The sequence below is a fragment of the Lutzomyia longipalpis genome, chromosome 2 (genome assembly GCF_024334085.1).
Source record: "Lutzomyia longipalpis isolate SR_M1_2022 chromosome 2, ASM2433408v1".
Classification (NCBI taxonomy): Eukaryota; Metazoa; Arthropoda; class Insecta; order Diptera; family Psychodidae; genus Lutzomyia; species Lutzomyia longipalpis.
Genome location: NC_074708.1, coordinates 33646296 through 33664568, shown reverse-complemented (window position 1 = coordinate 33664568; position 18273 = coordinate 33646296). Strand labels below are relative to the sequence as shown.

At 36.8% G+C, this 18273-nt stretch overlaps 4 protein-coding genes across 4 annotated transcripts in view; all 4 read right to left on the bottom strand.

The window, feature by feature from the left end:
- The window catches only part of LOC129790211 (serine/threonine-protein phosphatase PP2A 65 kDa regulatory subunit), a 620353-nt gene that overhangs the window by 308616 nt on the left and 293464 nt on the right, over window positions 1-18273 (bottom strand). The gene's annotated exons all lie outside the window — the stretch shown is intronic.
- Window positions 715-4725, bottom strand: LOC129790170 (serine/threonine-protein kinase fused). The gene is made up of 5 exons (XM_055827541.1): window positions 4569-4725; window positions 2933-4507; window positions 2589-2871; window positions 1468-1760; window positions 715-1387 (listed from the first exon to the last, which is right to left on the bottom strand). Exons 1-5 carry the CDS (start codon window positions 4680-4682, stop codon window positions 1322-1324), a joined length of 2331 nt encoding a protein of 776 aa, XP_055683516.1. The 5' UTR covers window positions 4683-4725; the 3' UTR covers window positions 715-1321.
- On the bottom strand, window positions 5171-10273 carry LOC129790207 (chitooligosaccharidolytic beta-N-acetylglucosaminidase-like). The gene is made up of 4 exons (XM_055827594.1): window positions 10126-10273; window positions 6943-7240; window positions 6671-6879; window positions 5171-6602 (listed from the first exon to the last, which is right to left on the bottom strand). The coding sequence occupies exons 2-4, from the start codon at window positions 7233-7235 to the stop codon at window positions 5275-5277; spliced, it is 1830 nt and encodes a 609-aa protein (XP_055683569.1). The 5' UTR covers window positions 7236-7240; window positions 10126-10273; the 3' UTR covers window positions 5171-5274.
- LOC129791262 (retinal homeobox protein Rx) lies at window positions 12193-14055 on the bottom strand. Its single transcript, XM_055829331.1, has 3 exons — window positions 13816-14055; window positions 12679-12790; window positions 12193-12605 (listed from the first exon to the last, which is right to left on the bottom strand). Exons 1-3 carry the CDS (start codon window positions 14020-14022, stop codon window positions 12193-12195), a joined length of 732 nt encoding a protein of 243 aa, XP_055685306.1. The 5' UTR covers window positions 14023-14055.

Sequence of the window (18273 nt, the reverse complement as noted above, 5' to 3'; positions counted from 1 at the left end):
ATGTTCATTTTTAAAAGAAAAACTTCGAAAGAATCACAGCTAAAATTAAAAGTCACACAAGCTCTAAAAATGCATTCTGAGGATTCCTTTTTGCAATGATCGGTAAAGAATTAGAAATTGTCAAACAGATTTACTATTTTCCACTATGTATTATCAACTGGATAATTTGGCTAAGATATTTTAATGAAAATGTGAAAAATGACGTCACCAATGTTATTTCAGAATTTTTCATTCATTAAAATCACTGAGCAAAAAAAGCTTTCCAAAAATGATTGGCAAAACATCAATGCAAAATATTTTTGATGTTTTGAAAGAGACAAAAACACAAAGGTGACGTCACTGTTTGCATTTTCAAGCAAAAATTTTTGGCGGCATTTTTAGCTGATCTAATTTGAAAATGGTAAGTCTGATTGACGATTTCTGAACCATTTTCGTTCATTTGCAAGATTTTCCGTGAACTTATTGTTTTTTTCAAATGAGCTTGTGACTCATGTGTCGATGAATAAACTCCTTTTCGTGATCGCTTATTGACTTTAAGTCTTTTTTATTTCACTTTCTTCGATCTATAGCAAAAATAGCAAGTTCTACTTTAATTTTTAAAAGACTGAAATTCAAAGCTCTCAAAATATTTCTCTCACCTTCTCACATTTTATTGGCTCTTCTTCGGCTACTGAAAGAAAAATCGAGATAATTTTTTTTGAGAATAACTTTTCCTTTTTGGCTCTAAACTTTTTTATATTTGAGCATAACTAAATGTACAGTGTTTGTTATAATCATTTTATTGCCTTTCGTACTAAGAGATGGTTTATGCGCCAATGATGGTGTTGGTGCCGGGCGAAATCATGCTGTTTGTGGCACGTTAAAAACAGAAATCTGTACCAGAAAGAAGAAGCACTTTCCCACTGTCCACATGCAGAAAAATACAATCATTTTTTTTTCATACACACAGTGTCGTCTCTCTTTTCCTTTTCTTAATTGAGCAAAATGATGGAGGAACGCGAAAACATGCATTTTAAATATATGTTAGTAGAAAATTTCAATTTCCCTTGTGGCGCACGAGCTTTTTATGTGCATCGGCATCCCCCGTCACCCCACTCACTTATGCGGCTATTGATGTCTCTCAGCCCGATGTGTGAGATTTGCTTGGATCGTCTGCAGTGTGATGAATTTTTTTTCTCGAATTTGTAGCATTTTATGGAAAAAGTGGGATGAGAGCACATTTTTCTTAAATTGAAAGTTTATAAGAGAAATCCAACAAACACACCGGCGTCACATAATTTGTGTAAGGAAATTTCAATGTGCTATCGCGTCACATTGGCAATTAAGCATCGTCAACTGGTATGTAGAAGGAGAGATTTCTGAACTCCATCAAAACCGACTCGGCTTCCTTGAAAAGATAAGAGAAGCATGCAGAAAATATCAATTTCACCAATTTCTCCATTTTACCGCTGCTGGCCATCATCTTACATTTCGCACTTGCTCATCGGAGTCGTGCACGAGGACCTCTAGGGTTTCACGCATGCCACTGGACCATTTTGTCTGGAGGCTGGCACAGCTGAAACGACCCAAAATGCGTAGGAGGGTGCACGTTCGGTAGCGCAGAAGGTTGCTGTTGTGCTTGAGGAATTTCACGAGATCCACTTTCTCGTCAAAGACTATTTTCTCAACGAGATATGCATTTTCCGGCATTTCCCTGATGGTGCAAGCCAGAATTGCCACAATTGTACCCATAAGACGTACATTGTGGCGGTTGTTGCTGTCTGCAATGAGTTTTTTTTTGTTAGAAAACCAACATAAAAAAGAATTCGATGCTGAGTGTTTTATGATTGAGAAAAAGGGGAATTTTTGGAATCCTCTCTCCGGTGAGCGTCGATTAATTTTGATTCAACAATTACAGTCTCTTGGGAAAGTTGAAGCGCAAGAAAATCACTTTTCGCCATCTTAGATGCGACGCCATCTTCTAGTTTTCCGACTTTTTCACAGAACTGTCCTAAAACACAAAAGTAGATTTTTCTCAGGATCTACTGGACGGATTTTGATGGGGTAAAAAGCAAATGGAAGAGAAAATACCAATGCAGCTTTTGATGTACCAGAATTTCGAATTTTCATTCTGGGGCTGAGAAAAGAAGGAAAACGTCAAAAATATCTGAACAAAAATCACATTTTTTCCACTTTTCTCAGCTCCAGAAATTCAAAATTCTGGTACATCAAAATAAGCATTGGTATTTCCTCTTTCATTTGCTTTTTACCCCATCAAAATCCATCCGGTAGATCCTGAGAAAAACCTACCCTTGTGTTTTGAGGAAAATTAAAAGATGGCGTGATTTTCTTACTCTTCAATAATAAGTCTTTAAATGTGACCAACACTTGTAAATGTAAACCAAGTTTAAGAAAAACCTCAAGAAAAATAAAAACCTTCAATTTCACCAGCTCTCAAAAGAGACTCCCCTTAAAACATTCAAATTGCCAGAGCTTTCGACACTCTGAGTTTCATCCTCAGTGGTCAAAAACTATTGAATTAATGCTGTGTGAATCACGTCATAAGCGAGCGATGTGAGGGCATGCTAATTATGTGTTTTATGCATCACCTGAGCAGATAAAGTTGACAAGGAGATTAGTAGCTCCCAAGACTGCGAGGGCATCGCAGAATTGGCTAAGGCAGCTATCGCTGAGATGTACCAAATGGCAGACAAGTTCATAGAGACTCGCCAGAGTCTTTACTTCTTCCTGTGTGAGATCTTTCAGTGTTTTACATGTGTAGTTGGCATTTTGAATGGGTGAAGGACTATCTGGTGTCTCCACATCCCTCTTGCAAGTCAATAACTTGGATGCATAGACCAAATTTGGCACAAGTTTAACCTCCACATAGACCTAAAACAAAATTAGATAAAAAATCAATTTTTCTCCCATTTATCTGCTTCACTTTACGTACACTTCGAATGTCCAGGAGGATACTCGGAGGGCCACCGAGGATAAATGGCAAACTAAGAAGTTGCGCAACACTCTCCACAACTTTGCACGAAGCTTTGGAATTTCTCAGCGGGGAGACAATTATGCTGACCAAATTTTGTTGTTTCAGCGAATCCAATTCCCCATCGAGAATCTCCTGCATTGACCTGTGGATGAATGCCAGCCATTCTTCATTTTCAATCGGTGAACTCTGTGTGTCATCGCATGAATCCCATCCGGGTGAGAGTTCCGGAAGGCGATTTTCTGCTGCTTCAGGATCAGTAGCAGCTGATGAGGCAACAGATTTTATTTGCTTCTTCTCCATTCCTTTCCTTTCACAATCCTCTCCGTTGGGCTTATCACCATCTTCAGCACCAGATTCAAGTCTCAGGGAGAAATTACTGAGATTCTGACTGAGTTTCTTCCGTTCCAGCTCATTGTTTTTCGATCTCTTCTGATTGGTACGTGCGTTGACGTCCTTTGGAGTTTTGGGAGGTTTTCCCGGAGAAGATTTGTCTGTTGCGGTGCTGCCAAAAATATCATTCATCCGCCCAATAACCATATTGGAGTTCCCGGAAACATACAAAGGATTCTTTTCGGTCTCCTCACTCGTTTCATTCCGCCGTGTTGCTTCCTCGGTGTCCGTTTCAAGGGGTTCCAAGTCACTCTGGAGGATGGCATGAGTACTATCGCGAGAGGAGACGGCATCTTCAGCATGCGGAAGATTCTTAAGGGCTGGAGGAAGCAGAGCCAGACCTGGTGTCGTGAGTGGTGGAATCCTGCCCAGGCGTCGACCATCGTGCAGCAGCATTTCCGTTTGACGCTCCTTCTCTTTCGACTGGGATGCAGTGAGGGGATTTGTGAATGGAGATTCAGGAATGTCTTCGCTGAGTATTAAAATGTTATCTTTCACAAATTCATGCGTGAGAATATCCTGCCACGTTGATCGAATTGTGGGATCTTTCTCAAGGAGACCTTGAAGGAATGAGATGCAACAGTCAGTTAGGAAGCTGGGCCACTTCACGTCGTTCCGCTGGATGGACTTTACCAGCTGGACGATGTTGTTTGTGCAGAAGGGTGGCTGCCCGGCGAGGCATTCGTAAATTATGCAACCAAGAGACCACAAATCTGCCAGATGATCGTACGGCTTCTCCAGCATAATTTCCGGGGCCATGTACAGAGGGGTTCCCTTGATGGAGGTCAGAACATGAGTCCCAATTGTCATATTCCGGGCAAGTCCAAAATCACACAGCTTCGCATGCTCTTCTCTGTCAATGAGGATGTTCTGTGGCTTGAGATCACGATGAAGGATTCGATGGGAGTGAAGGTAGTAGAGGGCAGAAACAAGATCATAGGTCAGTCTCCTTGTTCGGGGCTCTCCAATTGATCCCTCCCGGAGAAGTGTGTGGAGGTCACACTGTGCAAATTCCGTGATAACGACAATTTCCTTGGCTGTCTCAAAGGAATCCAGCATCCGGATGATGTTGGGGTGTCTCAATTTCATCTGAATCTCATATTCCCGGCGAAGATTCTTTATTTCACTGGAAGATCTGCCCGTCTGGAAGTATCAACAGGTTAAAGCAATTTGGATACTATTGAAAAATGTTTTAAGATTTCACCTTGAGGATTCTCTTCAGGGCCACAACATTCTGGGTATCTTTCTCAACTGCTTTGTACACTCTTCCGAAAGATCCCTCCCCAATTGGGGGAGAAATCGGCGAATATTTGTGCATTGTTTACTAACAAAATTTAACCTAATAAATAGATTTCGTGTCTGACAGCTATATGTATGTCTTTGATCCGATCGTGATGAAATTTGGTACAGAGATTACTGATACCAGGCGGTTTTTACCAACGATATTCATTCATTTTCCCCTGGAGCCCTCCTTCGTAGCGCCCCAAAATAATTTTTACTCTTATGACTACTTTTTGAATTTGGCGCCCTTCCAAGGGGCCAGTCAATTTTTCACGTTTTAATTTTGGTACCAGCCGCAGAATGGCGCTATGAAATTTGAATTTAAATATTCAACAGAAATGTAACAGACAGTTTACTAAGATTTACTTTTCTTTGAATTAAAAGTCATTTAAAAACTTTAATTAAGCTTCGGAGGTTTCCAATGCCTAGAGAAATTCCAAATGTCCTTTATTAGATTTTTTCCAGGAATTTATTAAAGAGATTTCTTCAAGGATCTATCTCAAAGATTGATTGAAACAAAATTGCTTTCTTTGATTTTTCATTTATTAAACATTCCAGTCTAAATAAATCTTAATTAGCAGTTAAAGTTAACTCTATTGCAATACATACTGTAAAGACTATTTTACTAATCAACTGCACTGCCCCTCATTCTGAACGCACCACTTGGGTGTTACAGCTTCCGCTCGAATCTCCCGCGTTACAAGTCTTTCTCGGTGGCGGTTGAGTCGTCCCTCTGCTTGCTTTGCATTTGTGTCGGGATTGGACCACAATCTCTCCCCCAGAGCTGCTGTTCGTGGCCAGGTGAGAGTCTCAATGGTATTGTGATCAACAAGCTCCGACCAGAGACACGTTTCCCCGCCGAGAACGCTCAAACTCGTTGGGATACGATTGTCGTAAACCTTCCTCCATGAGGCGTAGGTTGTGATGCCCCAGAACCCGTGATCAAGGTACCAAGCATCCTTAGTTGAGAAGATCAAACGATACCCCTTGGCAATGAGTTGTTCAGGAATTGGATCATCTGCCTTCAGCCATGCCTGCACGATGTAACGTTCCTTCTCCAAATAGTTCTCAATAGTTTCAGGGAGAGTGAGATGACTGGTCCACAGGATAACAGGAGGTGGTGGTTTCCTGGGATCTCTACTACTGGGCGCCCTGCCACTCTCTTCATCCCAAATCCGAAGAGCCGATGCCTGAAATTCTGCCCATAGCTGCAGGAAATCTTCAGCTTCGAGATTCCTTCCACGAGATCGCAAGAGATCTCGAATTTCCGTTGATGAATTCCAACAAGGGAAGAATACCTCATCTCCACCCATGTGGAGGGTTTCTTCTGACGCAATTACATCCATCACATCACGGTAGATGTCCCGAAGGACGTGGTAGAGATTGGGATTGATTGGATTGAGTTGTCCACAGGGTGGTTGAATGCAGTAATTCCTCCATGGTTGCTCATTCACACAGATCGCCAGTTCCCCAAGTCCATGCTGTGGACCCCAATTCCAGCCATTGCCAGCATGTGCTGGAGCATCCAGTTCCAAGAGCACCCGAATACCCCTTTGACGTGCATACTTCACAAGGGAGCGCACATCTGTTTGTCGATAAACATTGGTGGAGGAATAGGCACCATGTTGCGTCATCAAGGGTACCCGAGGTGTCTCCAGGGGGAAGCTGTGGGAGTCTGTTATGTGCCAGTGGAAGACATTTAGCTTGGTAGCAGCCATGCCATCCAGGACTTTCCGAATCTGCCGCATTGGGATGAAATTTCGTGCTGTATCCAACATAAAGCCTCGGTGGGAATAAACTGGTGAATCACGCACGCGTGTTGCTCCTGTAATTACGAGACCATTTCGGTGGGAATTTTCTGGGCCAGGCTGAACTGTGATGAGTTGCGAGAGGGTTTCTAGGCCATGTCTTGCACCGTATATTGTAGCAGCGGATATATCCACTGAGACCTTTGTTCCTGTTTAATATGAATTAATTTCGAATTCAAAAAAAAATCTGAAGGACTTATTAAGGAAAATTAATTACCTAGAGTGGAAATGTCCAAACTGTAGGATTCAACTGTTTCCCATGAAAGTGTCGTGTCGGGAGATGTAATAAAAATCCTCACAAGTACTTCCGTTTCCGATGGTAACGTACAATTAGCTCCGCATTCATGCCTAATGTTCCTCATAAAAACTTTGGTCATATCAACCATGAGATCCTTCGTAACCAGAGGAATGTCCTGGAAGTCAAATCTGTGTACAAAAAATATTAATTCAAATAATTTTATTAAAATTATTTTTCTATAAAATGGTCACCTAATAAAATTCGGATGAAATTGCATGAGATTTGGTCCTATAAAGGTATTTCCGGTGGGACGAGGCCACAGGGCTCCGTAAGTTCCGCAAACAAGTCGGCAGATTTTCCATGTTTCGTAGATTCGTTCTTGAAAAACGGTGTAGGATGTGTCTTGATTCAAATCAGCCTTGCTCACGCGAACACATCTCTGCTCCTGTTCACATTTATAAGCCCAATAATCAGCTTGGATGAGAGACAGGAAGGAGATAATGAGGATCCCCAAAAGGAGAAGGGAATTTCTTCCAAAGAGCATTTTTTCTGTAATGATCAAATGCGTACAAATTGAGTTCGATCGGGGGAAAATCAGTCAGATTATGCGTAAATCAACTTTTCCTGAAGGAATCTTATTAATTAATATAAAAAAAATTTAGTAAAACATTATTTTATTCATTACATTAATTAATTTGTCATTTACTTAGCAAAAAAAAACAAGACTAAATATAATTTTATGTTTATAAGTAGGGAAAGAAAAGCTTGGTAATTTTCCTTACAATTTTAAAAATATGTATTTATTTAATTTCGCAAAACATGGTCTGTCGTGTAATTATCACATTTTATTTTATTTGCAAAACAATAGATTGATCAATGCCGAAGACATTTTAATGAGTCTTGTCAGATCAAATTAAGATAATAATTACTCTCCTAACTAAACAACTAAGCAGAAATGTTTCTTACTGTGAGTATCTGAGAGACAAGAAAGACCCAAAAACGGAAATGTTGATATTTCTTATCGCAATTTTTCTTGTTTAACTTCTTCGACTCATTGCAAAGCAACTCATTGTATTGCATCAATTAAAAACACTCGTAATAGATATTAGGAATTTGTATGAGAGCAGATTCTTGGAAGTAGAGATTAATTAATCGGATTAATCGGATAATTCCGCGTAAAGATCTTTTTGTTAGAGAATATATCTCTATGGTTTTCTAAAATTTTTTATTTCTTACTTATTAATTAACAAGTAAAAGAAACAATTTTGATTTTATTTTAGAACGAGGTAAATTGTCGCTTCGCTCCAATTTACCTCGCCCCGCTTCGCGGGGATTTGTTGCGCTTCGCGCAAATTTTAGGGGAAAAAAATTGTGATGGTTTGATTGAGGCCACATATAAATCCCGGGGAAAAATTTCGGAAAGAGAAGAAATCAATTGCATACAACACTTTAGGCGCCAAATTCAAAAATTTGCAAAAACTGCATGAAATCTCTATGGGGGCTACCTGAAGGGGGGCTTTGGGGGGAAAATGAATACGGCAATCTGAAACCGCCTCTTATAAGGGGCCTCTGTACCAAATTTCATCGCTATCGGATAAACGGTGTGGATTTGTATAGAAAAGTCGGAACGACGATTACCAACAAACAGGCCTTTCTTTATTATATAGATGGGAAGCTCTCATCGAACGAAAAAGAAGAAAAATTGCAAAGAGAAGAAATCATTTTCATACAACACTTTAGGCGCCAAATTCAAAAATTTGCAAAAACTGAATGAAATCTCTATGGGGGCTACCTGAAGGGGGGCTTTGAGGGGAAAATGGATACGGCCATCTGAAACGGCCTGTTATAAGGAGCCTCTGTACCAAATTTCATCGCAATCGGACAAACGGTGTGGATTTGTATAGAAAAGTCGGAACGACGATTACCAACAAACAGGCCTTTCTTTATTATATAGATTTAATTTTAAAGTGTATTCTGTAAGTACTAGATAATTTTATAGGCTTTAGTCATTTTAGTAGAACTATACATTTGATTTTGTTCGGAAAAAAAAATAAACTTACTAAATGTAATTAACATAAATTTTTAGTATTAGATAAAATATTTTTTTTATCTTTCTATTAAATTAAACAGTTTATATTTTAATTAAATTACAAAATTAGTAATTAAGTCAGAATTTAAAAAAAAACTTTAATAAAATCGGTCTTAAAATACTCGATTAAAAAGCAATAATAATTATGACTGCGGTCTGATTTGCAACATATTAATGCAAATTCACTTAATTGTGTTGCAAAATTAAGTAAACCAGTCCTTAGAAATTTAATTAAAAAATTTCTTTCATGAGTTTAAACCACTTATAACGACTTCTAACTAGTTTAAGTTTAAACTAATTTTACTAACAATAAATATGAAAATAATTAAAAAATTCTCTTTATAACAATACCCAATGAATTTTACAAATCTTAAGATTAAAATAAATTAAATTTCAAACAAAATTAAACGATAATTATTTTGAAGACTTTAAATAAAAGATTTTGTGTATAAAATAAAATCTTCACGTGTGTTATTTCTTCCCATTTAGTCGTTGCATTAAACATAGGAAATTGCATTGAGAGCTGAAGAAAAGTGAATGTATCTGCGGTTAATTAGACACCCTCCGGTCAGTTTACAATAAAATTCAGGTCACTTTGCACTTGAGACGCATACAAAACATATACCTATACATACAATCCCATGAGATTTCTATATAATTGTACTTTTCACTATTTACACATCTTCAGCTCTTGCATTTGCTGCCAAGCAATTTCTCAAATTGATTGTTATGCTGATGAGAAAAAAAGTCTAACATAGACACACATTGAGATGCACGGAATGCCATAGCACGTGCCCAACTAATTGTGATCTCTTCACGTTCCGATTTTTTCTGTGGCACCATCCTCCTTTGCATATAACACAGCTTTATTATTTATCAATGGAGCATTTCTTTCTTCCGCAATACGCCTCAAAAGCATAATGCGAAGCATCTCTTTGACTCCATTCTCGCACACGCGGGGTTGACCTCTTCGCGAATTTCTATACATACAATATGCAAGCGACCCGATAAAAAGATTTATGAATTTATAATTTCACACCACAGTTTTTGTGCTCAATGTGGGAGCTAATACAACAACTGAACGGAAAGAGCATTTTGTGACGCACAGAGAGATCGTTGAAATAGGGACAGTGAAGTATCAAAACTTTTAATCCTATTTTAAGAACCATCGCGATGCCACACATCCCGCAGACATCGTTCTCACGCGACACACAATCCACATAGGAGGTATATAAAATTATACCTTAAGTATATTATTACGACGATGTAAAAGAAGAATCCCCGGAATAATTGCGAAATTTGCGGTTTTTTTTATTTTTTAGCGAGGAAAAACAATGACCTTTACCTGGTGGAGAGGAGTAATAAATAATCGTAGAGCAAATTGGCGTTTTCCGACGTCAGCGAAGCGATTTTAGTATATACAATTCAAAAGGAATTTCTTGCACTAGACCGCAGCAGACACCACCACTCAGCTCGGTGGTCAGCTGTAAACTGAAGCCCCCAGACCAGACTTCCAGGCATTTAAACGCGGCATTTTCATGTTCCATGCTGTGTTTGAGTGCTTTTTGCCGCCCAAGAAGCCACCCGACGAGCTCTTTCAGGTGTTAAGAATATTATTTTTGTCACGTTCTCTGCCTCCCTGTCGTTCAAATGCCATGTGCCATTCTGAGCACAGAGTTGAGAAATTTTAGTTAACTGAATTTGTAATTTTTTTGTTCATATTTTTATGGTGAATTTTATGTATTTATTTATAGCTCCTGCACATTAAAGTATTCAATTATATAGTATTTTATGTGATGGAGGTAATTGAATTAATTTAAATTCGAATTTCCGTTAAAAAATCTTTTTTTTTTTGAAAAACTGCTTTGTAAGAATGTTTGTGAAAGTTTTTTAAAAAATCGATCTGGACTGAAGATTATTATACAATTTAGCAAACTTAGATGAATTGGCTTAAATGGCTTAAATACTGCCTTTGTTGAAATTTTTTTCAATCTAAATCGCAGCTTTCCGGCATTTCCAGCAACGTTTTGACAAAATTATTGTCATCCTCAGGCTTTCAGCAAACGGACCACATTTTTGTCAAAAAGCTTCTTAACTTCTACAGAAATTGAGGTTCTTTACAGCTATTTAGCTCAATGAATACGCCCTAATGAAATCTGTATCGATTAGAAAAACTAAGCGCTTAAAAATACTAAGTAACGGACAAAAATCTGCGCCATATTGGAAAACGAAATGCAGCCATTTTGTAAAAGACGGAGACAATTTTGGCGCTCAAACGCTCAAACGGACTCACATTTTTCTTGTTAATCCCATGAAATTCTATCTAGAAAACAACCAAATCTATGAAATATTCAACTCTGATAGCCATAGAGTAAACGCGTGTGCTTTTGCGAATGATGAAGCATTTATTGGGCAAAACCACGTTGTTTTATTTCAATGTCTGTCTTATTGAAAAACAATGTCTCTGCCACGCTGATTTTACCTCTCCAATCGAATAGGAGTGCTCGGGCAAAGACAATTTTCTGCGACCTCTTCAATTGCTTATGCGATATGCAAATGAGCCCTGTGAGAGCTACAAATTGCTCTTGCTCCCATACAATGTCGCTTGGTTCCGCTAAACAAATAACCGCGTGGTTTTTGCACAAAAAAAACCACCATTGATTGACAAGATAATCGACGAAGAGTCTAAGTCTGGGTGTCTCACGGGGAGACACCGTCAAATGCAACATACAAGATTTTATTAAATTAGTCGGATGGGTCGACGAGGTGGTTCATCAACCTCTCTGTGTACGAAAATTTTGATGAATTGAGTGAACAAACTTCATTTTATTAATTTTGCAAATAGATTTCCGTTGCGCAGAAATTGTGTGGAATTTTAATAGATAATCTCAAGATAATGAACTTCTTAAATTCTCTTTCTTGTTTTTTTTTTTTGTGAGAGCTTTCTTCTTGGAATAATATCAATGCATGGGAAAAGAAATGCAGAGCATGAGAATATTTTTGTTGATCATGACTTTTTTTTCGCTTGAACAGTTAATTGGAAGAACAAATATTTGTTGCAATCTCTTGAATTTACTTAAGGAAAGTTTCAATACACAGAAAAAAAGAATATAAATATTTAAATTTTCAATCATAAAACCTAAAAAGAACATTTCATGAATAATGCCATAAAATTCACTCATTAGATTTATTGAGACATTTCATTTTCATGCAAGAAATCAATAAATATAATCAACTTATATTCTCACTGAGTCACCACCTTTTATTTGCTTGTAAATCATTTATATATACTCAAGTCTAACTCGTTTTATGCCGCCAAAAGAACTCTCAAACCCCTCAAACCGAACTAAAATTATATATTTGAATTATATATATAGGTAGGTATCTCAAAATTGCTACACTTGTAACATAATTATTTTCTCGAGTAATCAATACAACCGTTGGAAGTTAAATCAATCTCCTCCGAGTCAGAGGATCCGTCTGATTCTGAATTTTCCGGTGGTGGTTGGGGAAAGGATGGGTTGTTGTTGTTGTTGAAGACTTCTTCTGGTTTCTCACCGCTATGCTGCGGAGAGTAGTTTGCAGGAGATGATCGTGCTGCAGGAATATCCGATGGGATGTGCGAGGAAGACTTGGTAGTGGGTGGTTGGAAGGCGGGATGCATGAGTGTGAATCCAGGATCATTCACCCCATTCGTGGGTGGAGGTGGTGGTGGATTTGGTGATGTCAAAAGGGGTTTCTCATTAACTGGTCCCGGGAGACTAGAGGCCACAGGAACTGCTGGATTCCCATGGACTGTGGGCTCAACTCCAGGTGGTGGGCGTCCTGAGGAAAGCATCACGTCATTCACATTTAAGCGGATTAATTTAAAATAAAAATTAAAAGTTGAATGACATACCGATCATCATTGGAGGTGTGCCCAAACTGAGACATCGCATTCGCCAAGCATCCTGGAGGAGCTGTAAACGTGCCTGTTTTCTCCACTTTGCTCGGCGATTTTGGAACCACACCTTCACAGAGAAAGATACAAACGTTTAACCCCAAATATAAAACGTGAGATGAATTGACTTTATGTTTGTATGTTGTGCTATATAGAGATTAAATACATTGGAGGGTCAAAATACCCACAAGATCGGTTAATTTCTCTCTCTGGAGTCAATCGACATCAGAGTTGAAAAGTTCAGAAGAGAAATACTTTTATAGATGAATTTTAAATATTATTTATTGATAATCATGCAAAAATTACAAAAATTAAATAACAAAAAAAATTAAAGAAGTCAAAATTTTTTTTTAAATTTACTTTTGAAGTATCACAACTCTTGGAATGAGTATACAATTTTCATTAAATATTTTTTTCATGTAACTTTTAAGTCGATTACGAATTTTTCCAAAAAATTTTAATTTGGTAATTTAACTATTTTTAAAACTTTCATTTTTATCTCGAATGAAAAGGATTAAATGAACTTAATTTTTAGACTTATTTTTTTGAGTATAAAAAATCTAAAAAAAATCAGTTTATTACTTTTCTCTATAATAATCACAAAGAAAAGATTTTTCTGAATTCTGCTAAAAATTAAAAAAAAATTGTTTGAAAACTTTAAAAATAATCTTAAAACAGCCAATTTTTCTTTATAGCATATTCATTTTCTAACTTTAATTTATTTGCCTAGCATTTCTATCATAAAAATTTACGGAAAAACTTTTTTAGACCTTCGATTGATATTGGTATAATGTACTAGAAGAAATTCTAATTAATTTGTAGATAAAATCAGCACCAAAAGCATAAAAATCGTTTATAAAACTTGGTTTATCCTAGTTTTTCACTTTAGAGCTTAATAAACTTTTCCAGAGAGCTTCACTTTTTGTTTTAAATCACTGCTGGTCTAAAAACTATTTATATTTTTCAACTCTATTATATAGGCACATTCTCTATGAACTTTCATTGACCGAAACTTCCATACACATATGTCTTTTCATTCACATGATTCCCATTGAATAATGCTCCACGTTTGACCATTCACATTCCTTTACTGACCTGTACTCTAGCTTCGCTGAGACTAATCCTGAGAGCTACTTCCTCACGGAGAAAGACATCCGGGTAGTGTGTCTTCTGGAAGAGAGTCTCAAGCTCCTGCAATTGCTGTGGTGTGAATGTGGTACGATTGCGACGTTGCCTTCGACGTCCAAACATATACTCTGTAAGAAGGTCGTTTGGTAGTGGAGATAGAAAAGGTCCTGCCATGGTGTTCTCTCTGTAAAATCCTCTCGGCAGGATTTTTAGTCCTTCCTAACTGAGAACTGAACTGCAACTGATTTGCGTTTCGAACGATGCGAACAATACTGCACCCTTCACATAATTTATCCCCTCCATTGTGGGGGGAAAATGAATAAAATCAACCCTCTTTTGTTCATTGCCGCATTGGAAAGAGGGATTTATCGAGAAGATGCATTTTCCATTGTAGAACGCTATGAAAAGTCTTCCACTAAATTTTAAATAAAGATAAATTTTAGTGAGTCTTCTAACAAAATTAAAATCAAATTAGTTTCTTTGCCATTTTGGCGGGAAAATGCAGGTAATTTCCTTAAATAATTTGTATAGAATGTAGTCTTTGAAGTCACCCCCTGTTACGGAGCGCCTGCGTGAAAATGCACAAAAGGGCGGAGCGCTGTTGGCCAATCGGAGGGAAAATGCATGAATTTCCCTCGTTGCGTTACCCCCCGGCAAAAGAATTTCTATATGGAGGACATGCAGGGGAGTACATGTACATATGGGGGATGGGGTAAATGAGACAGCATGTGGTAAATCTAACACAGTTGATTTTATAAATGAAATCCCCGAGAAACAATGTGGCTCCATTACTCTTATTTCAGCACCAGAACCATTGACAAATCCTTTTGAGAGGAACTACAAAAATTTTGGGCAGAGAATTGTTCTGGGCTCCAACAACAAGAATTAAATGAATGGGAATTTCGGGGAATTTCATATCAAAGTGAGGGTGTTACAATCACTAATCCCTCTAATACATGTCCTTCTAAAAGAATGCATAAAAATCCTTTTATACGAAAAGAAGCTAAAAATATACTTTCCCAGGTACATATATACATAAAATTCTATTGAAATAATTCAAAATTAATACATAAAAGTTTAATTAAAAAATAGACTCTATCAAACTTTCCAAGTTAAATAGAATAAAAAAAACCCTTTTTCCTTTTCTTCCTACACTAAAGCTTTTTTCTCTCTTTTCTTTTCTTTCAGCTTGGAAACTTTTTTTTTCAATTCAGTCTTTTTGTTTTAATTTTCTGCATGAGAAAGAAAAAAAAAACGAGGAAAATGTTGTGACAACAATATAGAGAAAAAAGTGAATTCTCTTGCATTCTCTGATCATCAGCTTGATGATATTTTCCCTTTGTGATTGTCAATTCATCAAAAAATTTTCATTTACGCGTACTGCTCACCACGTTTTTTGTCGCTCCTCCCGCGCGCGCGGAAAACATCAAAAGGAAAAAAATGAGGAACATTCTGTAAAGGCCCAAAATTGTGCATTAGTTTAAAAATCATCTCTATGCCGTTTCCACCCTCCAGCGGCATTTCCCTGTTTTTCCTCGCCCCAGAGTGACATTGGGGGGATGCAATGGAGAGGAAGTAAAGTTCCCTCCTTCCCCATATAGAAGAAAAGCGTGCTCCAGGCTGTTTGATTTCTTGTACACTTTTCTATATCCTTTTATCACTCCTGAGAAAGAATGGCAATGGGATTTGAATGTGATGCAGATAAACCCGGATTTATTTACGATAAATTGTGACTCGTTTGTTGGACACACTTTAGATTTCTGAGATATCTTGAAGAAAGGTTCTTTCATTAATACTCATAATAGCTCAAAGAAAATCGATCCGATTAGAACAGAACTATTTTCTAAATTTTCATTATTCATCAAAGATGAATTTCACAAATTTTCATTAAAATCAGTTCAGTATTTTTTTACAGTAAATGAAAATTTACGTTAAATTCATTTGAAAACTTTGAAAAAAAAAGATGTCGTTGTCGTGGATTAGATTAAAAAAAAAACGAAATTATATAAATCATAAAATAATTTTTTTGTGTTTAATAAATGCGAAAAAGTTAGGAATTTCAGATTTTGTCAATTGATTTTCAAATTGCTGTTAATTTACTTTTTTCTAAAGGAAAATCTAAACTTTTGACGACTCTTTTCTAACGTTTAACGTTTTTTGTTTTGTTTGACATTTCTTTCTTAACGTTTATTATCTATTTTTTTTTAACATTTGACGATTCTTTTCCATACGTTTGATTTTTTATATAGTCTGAAAATCAAAATTTTATATTTTTCCTTTAATTTTTAGCGCTAAAATATTTTTTCTTTTGATTTTAGAAGAATATCAGAATTGTTTGATCTTTTAGGGTGATTCAAACGCCAGAAATTCTATAACACTTTCATTATCTACACAGATTGGATCATAATCAGAAGTAACAAAATTATGGGCTAAAATGAAAGAATTTATAGTTTATAAAGGAAAATCATGACTAGCAGCGTAACGTAAATTACTCTCCAGGGCGAAAAATTAAATCAATTACTATAGCTGTAGACTAAAGCTGTCGTACAAGAATCTAGATGTAGAGCATCGCTACAAAGATAATCTAGGTACAAGAAACAATTTTACATTTTCATTTAAAAATCATTTCATATTATTTTCTCTCTTTTGTAATTCTTCCTGCCGTCTGCTGCCTCTGTATCCACGTGAAAAACAAAATGTAATTTCCCAGAAGGAGTGGGAGGGTGGGATGATTTCAAAGAGGAATGACGAGCAACAATGAGGATTCTCCACGAAATTATGATGGGTGGCTTGGGGGAGTTTCAACAACAGCGAAAATTGTATTGTGCCAACAGTGAAGGGTTTGTAAATTAGGCTGCATTGCGCATAAAATGTCCATGTAGGTATAACATTTATAGGGAAAAATCTTGAGACAATTGTGTTTGGAAGCATAATTAAATTTTGAACTTTTGGATTAATTAAGTGAATTAATTTTTTTAAAATAATATCTGTTAAAATATAATTTGTTTAATTTTAATTCATTTGTTTGCAATTTATTGTCCATGCGGTGTGATGCTCATAAATTTGCATGTATAAGATGAAGAATTAATGAAAATTGTTTGCAATAAACAGTCGAACAACATTTCTGATTGGATAACTTTTCGTACACACAATGGGAAAAACGAGCAAGTCTATCATTTTCCTGCCTCTGCGATGGCATGAAATTTTCCACACCCAAAACTCCGATCAAAATTTTAGCAGTATGAGGAATGCTTTTGCTGTAAATTTTAATATCTTCTTCCATCACATGTGGTGGTGGTGGCTGCTCCCTGAAGGATGTGATGAGTTCTTTGAGTACTGAAAATTAATATCGTTGCTGTTTTTGTGCTGTTGTCACTCTCATTTGAATTTCCATATGCGATTTTCTGAATTTTCTTTTCCACCACGGAATTATTATTTTAAATTCATATTTCATGTTGCTGTGTGACGACAATTTCATACACGCATTGGTTTTATATTGTAATTAGGACTCAAAGTGAGTGGAAAAAGCTTCCCGGTGGATTTTCCTCTCTCCACCCATTTAATTCAATCTTTTCAGCTCGTCCAGAACAATTGGCACCATTGTTCGGGCACCATCATTGACAAATTGATTAAAAAAACATCGCTGATCGGTTTTCTTGCATGTGCCGCAATTATTTAACTCACCGAGGAATCACCAGGCGGTGGGTGGGTGGCACACAGCGTCCGCTCGTCCCTCAGGAAAACCTCATTTAAACCTCTCTACAGAAATGAATTCAATCTGCGGCAAGTAGAGTTGAGTTTAGTACAGATTCGAGAGTTCTAATTGAGAGATTTATTTTAATCGGTGGGATTATCTTAAGCTATCTAGAGATGCTTATACCTTTCTACAGGGTAGCCAGAAAAATAGAAAATTTAATTTTTCTAGCATGGAATTCTGAATATTACATGATTTTTCTAGATTTTTCACATTAATTTGAAATTTTAAATAACGACTAAATTAAAAACAGGATATAAAACTATTTGGCCTTATGTATCTAATGATGTAATAAATATTAATATATCTCAATCCTATCAAAATTTTAGCTAGAATAATAATGTCCTATTTTTCGAGCCATCTTGTAATTATAAAAAGTCTCAAAATTGATTAGCTTTTTGTACGATCAACAATATTTTTGAAAAAAAAAAGCTGACGAAAAGAAATTTTTCAAGAAGCTGTCCTATTCAGAATTTTTCTCTACATTTCAATGCAAAGACTAAATTATATAAAAAAAAATTGGTGCTCTTCAACTCTGACACCAGCAATCATTTAGCCCAACCATCCTCTCCTCATTCACGATGAATCCTCCTCCGAATGGCACCAGTTTAGGGGGAGGGAGTGTCGTCTGTTTTGCACCAATGTGAATCCAATTCATTATGATTTTCAGC